We start from the raw sequence: 13105 nt of genomic DNA, 5'->3' as shown, positions 1-13105 counted from the left end.
AAGCACTGCAGTGGCAGGGCTGAGACATGTTTATTGGGCTACTCATGTGGGTGTCACAATCAGTGCTGCAGGTCCACTAGTAGCATTTGATTTACAGGCCCTGGGCACACATATGGCACTTTACTAGGGACTTACAAGTAAATCGAATGTGCCAATTAAGGAAAACCAATTACAAATGTGTCTTAGACAGAGAGCACTTGCACTTTAGCACTGGTTAGCAGTGGTAACGTGCCCAGAGTATCAAAACCAGCCAAAAAGAATTACAGCATATGGTCCAAACACAGGAGGTCAGAAGCAAAAAGTACAGGGAAACGATACCGAGAGCTGCCAGGTCTAACAAACATATTGACCCAAGGTGCAATGTGTTCTTTGGAAGGCTAAGTTAATCAAAGTCAACACCCAATTGGGCCCAGGGGGAAGAAAGTGTAAAGCACTCCTTGACACCACCTCCATTCCCTCTTTTATAATTTTGACACTTATAAATGGGAAAAGGTGGCATTTCTGGATAAACACTACCCCTGCTATGTGTCAACATAAGAAGGGTGGAATATGTTGCCTCGTTAGCAGGGTATTGTTGCCCTGACTATTGCAGGTTAAGAATTTAAATTAGGATTCAGAAGTATTAAAGGAATATTTCCATCTCATTACCCTTCACCATGTGTGGTCAAAAACTCCTAAAATGCAAAGAAGGTGCCACATGACTTGCACCATCTACTCGATATTTACATCCACCTTTGTATGGCATCATAAAAAAATAAATAAAGAATGAACCAACATAATATAAAACCAGGCTACCAAGCACGAAAAATAAGAAAAGAGAGCAATCACAACTCGGGGGCACAGGCCTCAGGGAGGTCTACAACCTAAGGCCCTGTACAAGGGCAGGACCAAGAGCTAGCAAACTAACAGTAAACCTGATCAACAATAAGTAATAGCATTATTAGTTTCATGTGTAAAGAGCACTGCTCCCTTTTCAAAAGGATGTGAAGTTCCTTTTGAATGGCTTCACTCAGGTTTAGGAAGCTGGCCTGGTGCGTGGTGAATACCTATGGTATTGTCACCTAATGCCAGGTCCAGGTATCCCCTTATTAGTTAAGTGTAGGCAGTGTCTAGAAGCCAGGCCCCCTAGAGGTAGCTGTGGTTGAGCAGCCAAGGCTTATCTAGGAGACATGCAATATTATTATCTAACAAAACAACTCTGAAGTGGGATTAGTCACCTAGCCAGGTGCCCACCTATCAGGAGGGGGCTCTGACATCACCTGCCTGACCTGGCCACTCAGATGCTCCCAGAGACCTCTGCCCACCTTGGTTTCATGATGGCAGGATCAAGGGGCCATCTGGAGGAGCTCTGGGCACCACCCCTGTGGTGGTGATGGATAGGGGAGCGGTCAGTGCCCTTTCCATTGTCCAGTTTCGTGCCAAAGCAGGGACTGGAGGTCCCTGAACCGGTGAAGTCTGGTTTATGCAAGGAGGGCACCAAATGTGCCCTTCAAAGCATACCAGTGGCTTGGGGAGGCTACCCCTTCCAAGTCATGTAACACCTATTTCCAAAGGAAGAGATTGTTGCATCCCTCTCTGAAAGGAAATCATTTGTTCTGCCTTCCTGGGCATGAGCTGTTCAAGCAGCAGGAGGGCAGAAACCCATCTGCTGGGTGGCAGCATCATGGCCTGCCTGGAAAACCCCAGAAAGCTGGTAGGAGCTATGCTGGGGTCCTCTAAGAAGCCCCCAGAGTGCATGGAATCATACAACCAATTCTAGCAACAGGATTGGGATATGATTCTGACATGTTTGATACCAAACATGCCAGGTTCGGAGTTACCATTATGTAGCTGGACATAGGTAGTGACCTATGTCCAGTACATGCGTAAAATGGCATCCCCACACTCACGAAGTCCAGGAAAATGGAGCTGGAGTTCGTGGGAGCACCTCTGCTCATGCAGCGGTGCCCTCACACACAGGTACCTGCACCCTGCCCTCTCAACTAAGCGGTCTTACCACAGAGGTGACTTATTGTGACCTGGTGCAGTGACCTGAAGTGAAAAGGGTGCATACACCCTTTCACGTAGGCTGCAATGGCAGGCCTGTAGATACACTTTGCATGGGCTCCCCATGGGTGGCATAATACATGCTGCAGCCCATGGGGGACCCCTGGTGCCCCAATGCCCTGGGTACCTGGGTACCATATACTAGGGACTTATAAGGGGGCACCAGTATGCCAAATGTGGAGTGTTTGTGATCCAAGCAACCAAGTTTAAAGGGACAGAGCACAGTCACTGGGGTCCTGGTTAGCAGGAGCCCAGTGAACACAGTCAAAACATACTGACAACAGGCAAAAAGTGGGGGTAACCATGCCATAAAGAGGGTACTTTCCTACACCAGGCCAAAAAAAAGGCCCTGGATCGGTAGTTGAGAATTTCACCTTGAAGACACAGCTCTAACCACCCAAAGTAAAATGGTGCCTAGCACAGTGCCAGATTTAGACAATAAAAGACATTGAGAGAACTTGTTCAGTGAATTTTTCTCATAGTATTCCTATCATAAAATCAGTCATGTCATCCATATCTGTCTTATGGGGAGACCAGTAACACAAACACTGGACAAACACAGGAGATTTTCAAGATCATTTTGTTGCACCTTGCAGGTCTTAGACACAGTAATCAGGTACTGATTAGATGTATGTACTGTTTCTTTTGTGTTGCTAGCATATTTCATAACCTTGATGAAAATACTGGCTCACCTCTCACCCACATCGTTGAGAGGGGTCGTTAGCTGCACACAGATGTGTCAATTTTGTTTGTAAGGACCTTATTGCCCGATGCAATGAGCTGTTATTGCCTTTGATCGTGAATCTGGTTTGTGCTAAAGGTTGGTTGATGCTGCTTCCCAAATGAGTGATATGGGTTAATAAAGTGAGTTTTAGTCTTCCTCCCTGCAGAGACATTTCTAGAGCACTGGTAACCGCTTTGAATTTGTGAATTAGTACATGTTGGTAGTACAAGCAGAAGTAGCAATGGGGTTGCAGTCAGAAGACTGGTTCCGCAATGAATACAAGTAGCAAAGGAAGCAAGAAAGTGGCCAGTGCTCACACCGGTATTAGGTTAGCTGCAGTCAGTAAATGAGCAGAAAGAATCAGCACCTCCACTCAAAGATGGAACAAGCAGTGACTCCCTTGTTCAGTAGTAGTTTCATCAACTGCCACAATCAGTGCTTCATATTGGTGATCAGTTGTTGGCCCACTAGTTAGAGGATGAGTGAGAGTGCCAGGTGGAGCTGATGCAGCTGAGGTGCACCAGAAGTGCAGGGTCAGAAAAGAATGCCAAACCTGTGACAGACTCGAGATGACTGGGTGATATGTGGCTATAACAAACAATGAATGCCCACATGATATGGCACAAAAGAAAAGACCTAAAGGACTTACCGTCACACCGAATGAACATCTGTAACCTCACTGTTTTCAAGTTTGAAAAACAGGCACATAAAATCTCCAAGGCCATCATTCAAGATCTCAGAGAAAGCTGACAGGTGCATAGTAGGAGGACAGTGAGAGTAAACAGTTTTCACAAACAGCTACAAGTTGGCTTGTGGCAATACATGTAAGCTTCATGGATAAATTCGTGGCTCCAGGCAAATGTGTCTAAGGAAGTCCATGGTTTTGGAGAACCTTAACTTGTTTGTCTATTTGGGTGTTACATTCAATGCCAATCATATTTGGAGATCGATGTTACTATCGAGAAGTGTGCCAATCTCCAAAACAAATGGTGGAATTCTTAACTTTATCAGGAAACTGGGTGGGTTCACACACCCTCCATGCGAATAATTTACAGCAAAGAGAATTTCTTTAGCAAATTATGGTGCAGGTGTTTGAGGAGTGGGGTTATGAGGTTCAAAGACTACTGCCATTCAAAGGGCAATAACCAAATTATAACATCCATGACAAGATGTAAAGTCCTTATGTGGAAGACAGGAGCAAGTGTGCACTATTGCACCTTTGGCTTTCAATGCGGTTAAACCTCTAGGTCCATTTTTCTACTACTTAACGATGTCCTGATTTAGAATAACATGCATAATATCCAGAATATTTATGCAGAACCTTTAGGTGTCTATGGGGTGCCCAAAATGCCAGCAGGACAGCAGGGTAGGGACAAAAGATCTCCTATAAGGTATACTTCTGCTCATTTTCAGGAACAAGTGAAGATGGAATCTAAAAAAACATGGTTAGGGCCTATGCTGGACTTTTTATTGGAATCACCTCAGGCCTTGAAACCTTTTACACTGGTCCCCTGGTACCAATAAAAGGAAGTTAAGTTACTGGTCGGGTACCAGCTGGGTTTACTTGTTGGTAGGTTGTTTGTGCATAGCATCACAGGAAAATGTGCTATATTGCTCTCTTGACCTGACCTCCAAATGCAATTTGTATGAATTTTTTTCTTTGCTTTTTATTTTTAAATCCTCACGAAATACATTTGTTTGTCCTTCGCTATGCCTGTAATCCAGCATTTGTTAATTTTAATGCTGTTAATCTCCCATTTTACCAATTTGCTCTCCCAAAAACTATCAGAGCTGTTGAAAGAGCTGTTGAGCAGAGAGCAGTTAATGTTAGGACAAATTTGGGGGCAGTGATTCTTAGCTAATATGCACAGGGCATGGGAAGCAACCACAAAACAGGAACCATCAGTCATTAAAGAAGATTTCTATGAGTTGCATACTGTGCATTAGTCTCTTGTGTCCCTATGCTTCTCCACTTTCATGTTCCTTTAATTGAGGGAAAGAGCTCTGATTTACAATACAAAGTGTTAAATAACTGAGTGGAATTGGGTGGATTCGGTTAATTGGATTGGTATGGGATCCATCATCTGTTCTTTTTTGCTTTTGTCACCCTAAGTGGGAAGGGTATTCCCAGATGTGGATCCCGTGCTCACCATCCCACTGGGTTCAAGCTAGCCTGGCTGATGAGGGGTGATACCCTGAAACCGGTAAAAGGATGCTTGTTTCCGGTTCAGGGAGAATTTGCATATGGCTGGGTCCAAACTGGGTTGGCGTGGTGAGCAAAAATAAAATGGATTAAACTTAGATTGGTGGATGTGGGTGAATGTCTGCATTGTTCAGCATTCCGTCCATCATCTGTTCTTTTTACAATACAATGTAGCACGTTTATTAGCTGCTACCACTCTTATTGAGCATGTATCTGCCTCTCTTTCTTGCTAGTAATAGGTCACTGTCTCCCAAAGGAAAGGAACAGGATCATGCTGATACTGTTTGCCTAGAATAGTGCCTACTCCATTATGGAATTGTGTTCTCAAGTGTTTGGAGAGCACAGAGAATGTGCTGTGTATATTGGGGTGTTGTCACCCGCTGCAATATTTGTCCCCTCTCCCTCCCACAGGTTTTATTTGGTTTGGGGCTCAAAAACACTCCGATTATTACATTCCACAATACATTCCATTTGTTTTACAATCTCACCACTGTGTGTCACTGAAAGGCACGAAAACCCCTTAATGTATGAAAAAGATACATGTGGATTTACAATAGGTGTATTTACTTCCCAAAGTTGTTTACAAATTCAAAGATGCTGCAATATTTTGATTCAAGGTGGTTTTATTAGGAGGCTACTTAATAGACATAACAAAAAGAGTACATGACCACTACTCTCTGCAATTTCAAGATAGAACACTGCACTAATAGTGCACTTTCTTTAATGAACCACAAATAGTTGCTTTTGCAACGATTAAGCACCACTGATGTTAACTTTATCAGTTCAAAATAGACAACAGAATAGGAGAGCACAACTTAACCAAATTTTCAATTGTTTTGCTGTCTTGCAGCTACGATTACATATTTAAATATAAATTATATATATATATATATATTTTAAACATAAGCTGATGCATCGCTTAAGACATTAAATGCTTACTTGCAGTGTGACAAGATGATAGATATAAGGTACACTGAACAATAAATATATGTTCTAAGGAACATATATGCTTATTCAACAAAGTCTGGACTTCAAAAAAGACATCTAAAAAAAGTGAAGGGTTTGATGGGGATGTGACATTTCATGTGATCATGTAACATTATTGTACATTGTCTATGCTACTTACACTTCCATCTATATATATATATATTTTTTTTTTTTAAAGAGTTGAGCTTGCGAGGGCATGCTCTAGACCATGCGTCTCGCTTGCAAGACACTGTTGTGTACCGCAAAAGGCTTGGAGCCCGCATGTAGCTTACCATTTGATGGCTTGCGTGGCACTCTTATTTACAGCCTCGTAATTTGTCACTGCATGCCAAGCATCATTTTTGTTCCTCTGTGTGGAGCAGGAACCAAGCACTGATTGATTCAACTTAATCAGGGCCCATCTGCTGCTCCTGACGTGAATGAGGTACTATTTTGTTCTTTTTAGCTTCTAGTGCCCTGCACACAGAAGGCCTGTGACTGGAAAACATGTGCCCAGCAGGACAAATAAAATTGTTATGTTTTATTTTTTCACAGCAAACTTTCTTTTATTTTGCCAAGTTGTCTTTTCTTACTTTGCACTCATTTTTTTCTTTTGTTTTTGCTCGTGGGAGCGGTTTTCAAAATACGACGATTATCTTATTCAAAACATTGCAAAACAACATTTTTTCTTTATTATGTGTAATTTCTGAAATGATGCTTTAACACATAATTGTGCAGTACACACTAATCCACCCGATTCCAATCCGCCCTACTACAATCTACCCTAATCCAACCCACCTCACACCAATCCACCCCACACCAATCCAAACCACTTACTCCTATCCACTCCAATCTACCTCACTCCAATCCTCCCAACTCACCCCAATCTAATCTGCCCACGCCAGTTTGCCCCACTCCAATACAAAACAATCTACACCACTCCAAAACAATCTGCTCACTCCAATCTAAAACAATCTGCCCCAATCCAAAACAATCTGCCCCTCTCCAATCTGCCCCACTGCAATCCGCTGCACTCCAATCCTAAACAATCTGCCCATCTCCAATCTGCCACACGGCAATCCAAAACATTCTGCCCCACTCCAATTTAAAACAATCTGCCCACTCCAATCCGCATTACTCCAATCTGTCCCACTTTAATCCAAAACACTTCGCCCCACTCCAATATGCCCCACTCCTATCCAAAACAATCTGCCCCATTTGAATCTGCCCGTTTCAATCTGCCCTACTCCAAACCAAAATAATCAGCCCCCCTTGAATACACAATACTTTAGTCTCCCCAATACAAAACAATCTGTTTGACTCCGATTTGCCCCACTCCAATCTACCCCACTCCCATCCAATCTACCCCACTCCCATCCAATCCACCCCATTCCCATCCAATCCCCCCACACCAACCCAACCTACCCCACTCTAATCCAATCAACCCCACTCCAATCCACCCTAATACCATCTGCCCCATTACAATCTAAACAATCTGTCCCACTCTAGCCTGCCCCACTCGAATCCAAAACAATCTGTCCCACTCCTATTGGCACCACTCCAATCCATTTAATATGCCCCACTCCAATCAGACCCACTTTAATCCAAAATAATCTGCCCCATTTATCCTGCCCCACTCCAATCCCAAACAACCCAATCCAAAACAATCTGCCCCACTCCAATTGCAAACAACCCACTCAAATCCAAAACAATCTGCCACACTCCAATCTAGTCCATCCCACTCCACCCCACCCCACCCCAATACAATCCACCACACTCCAATCCATCCGACTACATTCCACCCCACTCCAATCTATCACACACCAATCTAATCCACCCCAATCTAGCCCAGTCCAAACTACCCAACTCCAATAATACACCCCACCCCAATCCACCCCACTCCAATCCATTCCAGTCTAATCCACCCCACTCCAGTCCATCCCAATCCAGTCGAATCCAACCCACCCCACTCCAATCCAATCCATCCCATCCCACTCCAATACAACCCACCCTACTCCAATACAACTACCCCACTCTAATACAAGCCACCCTACTCTAATCCAGTCGAACCCAATCCACCGCACTCCAGTCACGTCCACTGCTACCCAATCCACCCCACTCCAATCCATCCCACTCCAATCAGGTCCACTGCTACCCAATCCACCTCACTCCAATCCAGCCACACTACCGAAATCCAGCCCACTCAATACAATCCACTTTAATCCACACCTCTCCAGTCCAATACTGTCCAGCCCACATGAATCCACCCTACTCCAGCCCCATCCACCCCACTCCAATTCACTTCAGTCCAATCCACCACAATCCACTCTACTCCACCCCAGCCCGCACCAATCCACCCAAATCCAAACCACCTAATCCAACCCCTCCATTAAATCCAATCCACCCCACTCAATTTAATCCCAAACTCATTCCAAGCCACCCCACCCTAATCCACCCAACTCAATTTAATCCAGCCCACTCAATTTAATCCACCCCATTCCACTCCAATCCAATTCACCCCACCTCACTGCAATCCACCCCACATAATCCTATCCACCCCAATACACTTCACCCTGCTCTAATCCAACCCAATCCACCACCTCCAGTTCACCCCACCCCATTTCAATACACTCCACTTCACTCCAATACACCCCACTCTACCCCAATGCACCCCACCCGACCTATTCCAGTTCCACCTCACTCCAATTCAATCTATCCAACCTAGCCCATTCCAATCCACCCCAATCCAACCCAATCCACCCCAATCCCAGATCAGTCCACCACACTCCAATCCACCCCATATCAGTGCAATTCACCCCAGTCCAATCCATCCCGCTTCAATACACCCCACCCGACTGCAGCCCCCACACCCCAACCTACCCCAACCCACTCCAATCCAATCCATCCCACTCACTCCAATCCACCACATTCTATCCCAATCCAATCCATCCTACTCCATCCCAGTTAGATCCACCCCACTCCAATCCAATCCATCCAGTCCACCCCAATCCAATTCACCCCAGTCCAGACCAATCTAATAAACCCCACCTTACTCCAATCCAATTTACCCCACTTCAGCCCTATCGCTCCAATCCAAACCACCCACCCCAATCCAATCTAATCCACACCACTTGAGTCCACCGCAATCCAATTCACCCCACTCCACTCATTCCACCCTACTCTACCACAACCCTCCCCACTGCCTCAGTCTACTCAACCCACTCCACCCTATTCCACCCCACTGCACTCTCTGCCACTGAACCACTGAACACTACTTCCCTCTACTCAACTCTAGGACACTCTACTCCCCCTACGTCACTCTATGGCACTGCAACAAATCTGCTGTACCACACTCTACTTCTCCACTCTGACAATCCAAGCACAACCTTTTACCCTTGCTGGACAGCAGTCACACGGGTGTATACCATGGCAAAACACATTGCCAAACCAATAGCTCTTGTATAGGCGCAACCTATTGGCTTTGCCAATACTTGTTTGTTATTGTTCCTTGCTTTTTGGGTTCAAAGGAGAGTAGCATGGCTGTCCGGGTTAGTTGGTGAGTGCCATATCAAATTAATGAGTAAACGGTTTGTGCACTGTCCAAGTGCATGGGTGTCTACGGATGTGTAGCCAGTGCCATTTCTTTTTCATAACACATCCAGCCAACAGAGGAGGTCATCTCGCAGCCTGCACCTAGGACACAGAAGCAATAGATGCTGCTTGTGTGGCCAGGAGTGTCCCCATCAATAATTGAGGGGACGTGGCTCCCATGGTAGGTTATCAAATTAGATCAGTATGCTTAAAAAAAATTCATAGTGTTGATAGAATTATGAGAACGTAAATTAAAGTACATTTAATCTGAGCGACATATGTTTGTTTACATTTTAATGTGCTCCACACTGACCTTTTTACTGCGGGAACTGCACTCAAGCGAGGGTCATCCTTCAGCAGGTCGTGGCTGCTCTTACTCTTTCCTTTCATGCTCTTAAAACATGCATATAACATAATTAGTACAGAAATAAACAATGAAATGGCACATTAGGCAAACGAGTTACGGAATACATGTTCACAAAGAAGTCACAGCAAGCAGAAAATAACGTAAATCCTAAATATTCCATGAAAGGGGCATTTTCATTTTACTTTTCTTTCATTTTGAAAATGTTGGCGTCAATCACATCAAAAGTAAGTGACGTAAGTAATACAAATATGAACAAGTCTCCAAACAATATTTACTCAGTGCTTCAGTCATACTTAGAACTAAGTGACAAATGGCATAGGGGCCGGACTGTTTTCTGCCTGGCATACAGTCTCCTCCAAGAATCTGTAAACCTATTGGGATGAAAATAATAATATATTTTTTAAGCTTGAAAAAAAACATAAAAGCCTCCTTTCTAAATTAGGGGTGTTCGTATGTATGCGGCCCCCGAAAATGAGCACAAACACAGGCACAAATTAAGCAGTGAGTGTGCAATATACAATTAAAGGTTTAAGGTTCTAACTGATGGCTTTCACTTTGCACTATTGAGCGAGACAGCCACAGAGGAAGATACAGAAGACCAATGGTTTTAAGCATATTAGCATCTGCTCGCGGCCGAGAGAGAAGACAGAATAGGGAAGGGCTTGAAAATGGAATGAAACAAGAGATGAAGAAAGAAGCAGTACTTGAAAGGATTAGGGATAATAAACAGTACAAAGGGAGATTGAAGCTCGAGAAAGAAAAAGAGAGGGAGAGTTGGGGAGAAATGGTAAGAGAGACAGGCATGTGTGGTAGCATACGTTTGAATAGAGCACTTATGGATTTTGTGAGTGACTTAGAACTAATTTTATTTCACATCATTACGTTTATCACTACTTTCAAGGTGAGATTTTGAAATGAAACCTTGTGTATAGATTCAAAAAGAAGGACAATTTGATTCCAACAGAAAAGCTGGTCCCCTGAGGAGGGAAAATACCACTTTCAGTCCATTCACTCACAAAAAGGAACAAATAGAATCAATTAAAAAAAAAAGTGTTACTTTGTATACTGTAAAGACACGTATCTTTATGAAGAAAAACTGTAAGCCAGATTTAACCAAGTATAACTGATAAAATAGCACCATTTCTTCTGGACACATCAGTGGATATGTAAACCTCTTGATGCACCATCGGCAACATCTCTTGCCCGTCTACACTCTCCATGCTTATTATAATTATAGGACTTTTCTTTAACAGCTTACATTGGCAAAAATACCATACTGTTTTGGAATATAAAGTACCACTTTTCGATATCTCAGCAGTAAGGTCTAAAGAATGCCATGTCCTACCACTGCTAAAGCTCGTTTTAACTGTGTAGGTGCCTAAGCATGGAGACTACTAACTAGATCTTATGAGCGATTTTACATTCTAGAGAGCAGAAATATTCTAAGCAAACATTCTCTCATGTGATGCAATGGCAATAAAAAGGGTACTTTTCATAACAGACCAAAAAACGTATTGTTCAAGACAGATCAGTGTTTCTTAACCTTTTGACTTCTGTGGACCCCCACTTAAATAAGACTGGAATCCAGGCACCCCCACTTAATCATTACTGGAATACAGGGGCCCCCACGTAGTCATTACTGGTATACAGGAACCGCAGTCTAAGTAACGTTGATGATTTTTTATATACACTTTATTAATTTGTTAATATTATTGCATATTCTAAGCAGTCGTGGGCCCCCTGAGTAGAAGTCACGGATCCCCAGCTGTCTCTGGACCACAGAGACCGCTGGTCTAGACCAAACAATACGACTGTTTCAAAACTATTTATAATGGCTGCAATTACTACTCACAAATCATACTGAGCAGAAGTCAGTCTAATAGGAATATAAACCCACAATAAATCTTTATAATTAGGTTCACTACTCAAACAAAGGCATAAAGGACACAGGTGTAGAATTCCAATAGCATGATGCCTGGGACATATAGCTTTGAGGCAAGGACAACAAGTTTTCATGTTTATTTTGTCCTTGAGACAAGCATGCCCAACCCCCTGCAGCACAAACCCTTTTGGCTGACAGTTTACCTTACCACATTACGGATCAGGAAAGGGAAATGTCTGCAGTTGACGTAATATTCGTGTCCCTATGTTAATGTTTTCAAACTTGTATTTAACGTTCATAAATGCACAGCCTTTATTATTATGGGGACCACTCTAAATAAATGTTGTAAGCTCGGTCTACACTACTGACAGTGGTTCCAGTAAACAAATGTGTACACACAATTGCAAAATTTAACAATATCGGCTACAGTTAATGCTCCCAGAATTCTCTCTGTTTAGATGCAAACATTTACAGATTATTGAAAGCAAGACTAGTGATTCTTTGCTTTCAAAATAAATTGTTCACAAAAAAATGCACTAGGAAGAAAAATTTTGCTAAATTACAGTGAAATTTTAAGTACCATTTCTTAAAAGCATCATTTAGTAAAATGCATTGATGCACGTTAGTGTTTCCAAAAAATATTCATAATGGAAAATCAGTGTAATCAGTTTCAACAAGATCATAAGAAACATGGAAATAAACAAGCATTTGCAAAACCAATAGATTCGACATTGGCGGCCAGTCTTTTGGATTTGTCAATGCGAATCTTTATTGTTGCGGGAGCTGCCGGGCCCTCGCCATTGTAACAAACATTGGCAAAAAGCAAAAATATTTTTTGGCCTCAAAATGCACACATTACAACAGTAGTTCCTGACACTGATCAAAACTACTTTGTGTGCTGATATGCTCTTTGTGAAAGAGCAGAATGCTGTCACCCTCTGTGAAGCAAGCAGATAGAGGGCTAGAGAGAGAAATAGCATTTCAATAAAAACAAAAGGTCTTAGTTAACACCAGACCTAAATAAGTGTGCAATTCTTCAAGAAAGTCACAAAAGGGCAACTATGTGTGTTTGCATTAGTGCAGATTTACATATTTCATGAATTCACAAGAATTTTCAGAAGTAGACCAGGAGTAAACTTCAAACCTTTTGCAGTATGGGAAAAGATTAGAGAAGAGCTGGTGAAAACCCTTCAAACATGCAAGTTTGAAGGTTTGCACAGACTCAAGGACATTCCGACCCTGAAACTATTGCTTACTGCTTCCTAAGCTCCTGTATGTAGATTTGGCAAAAGATCTGCGGAAAGCAGGCAAATAAGGAAATTGCTA

At 42.9% G+C, this 13105-nt stretch overlaps 1 protein-coding gene across 1 annotated transcript in view; it reads right to left on the bottom strand.

Annotated features, from left to right (window-relative positions):
- Positions 1-13105, bottom strand: part of CWC27 (CWC27 spliceosome associated cyclophilin) — a 998568-nt gene that overhangs the window by 871963 nt on the left and 113500 nt on the right. The window contains exon 8 of the mRNA XM_069222723.1: positions 9844-9923. Within this exon, the coding sequence (XP_069078824.1) occupies positions 9844-9923 (80 nt within the window). The remainder of the gene's footprint in view (positions 1-9843; positions 9924-13105) is intronic.

Source organism: Pleurodeles waltl, chromosome 1_1, assembly GCF_031143425.1.
Source record: "Pleurodeles waltl isolate 20211129_DDA chromosome 1_1, aPleWal1.hap1.20221129, whole genome shotgun sequence".
NCBI lineage: Eukaryota > Metazoa > Chordata > Amphibia > Caudata > Salamandridae > Pleurodeles > Pleurodeles waltl.
This window is presented reverse-complemented; position numbering and strand designations above follow the sequence as displayed.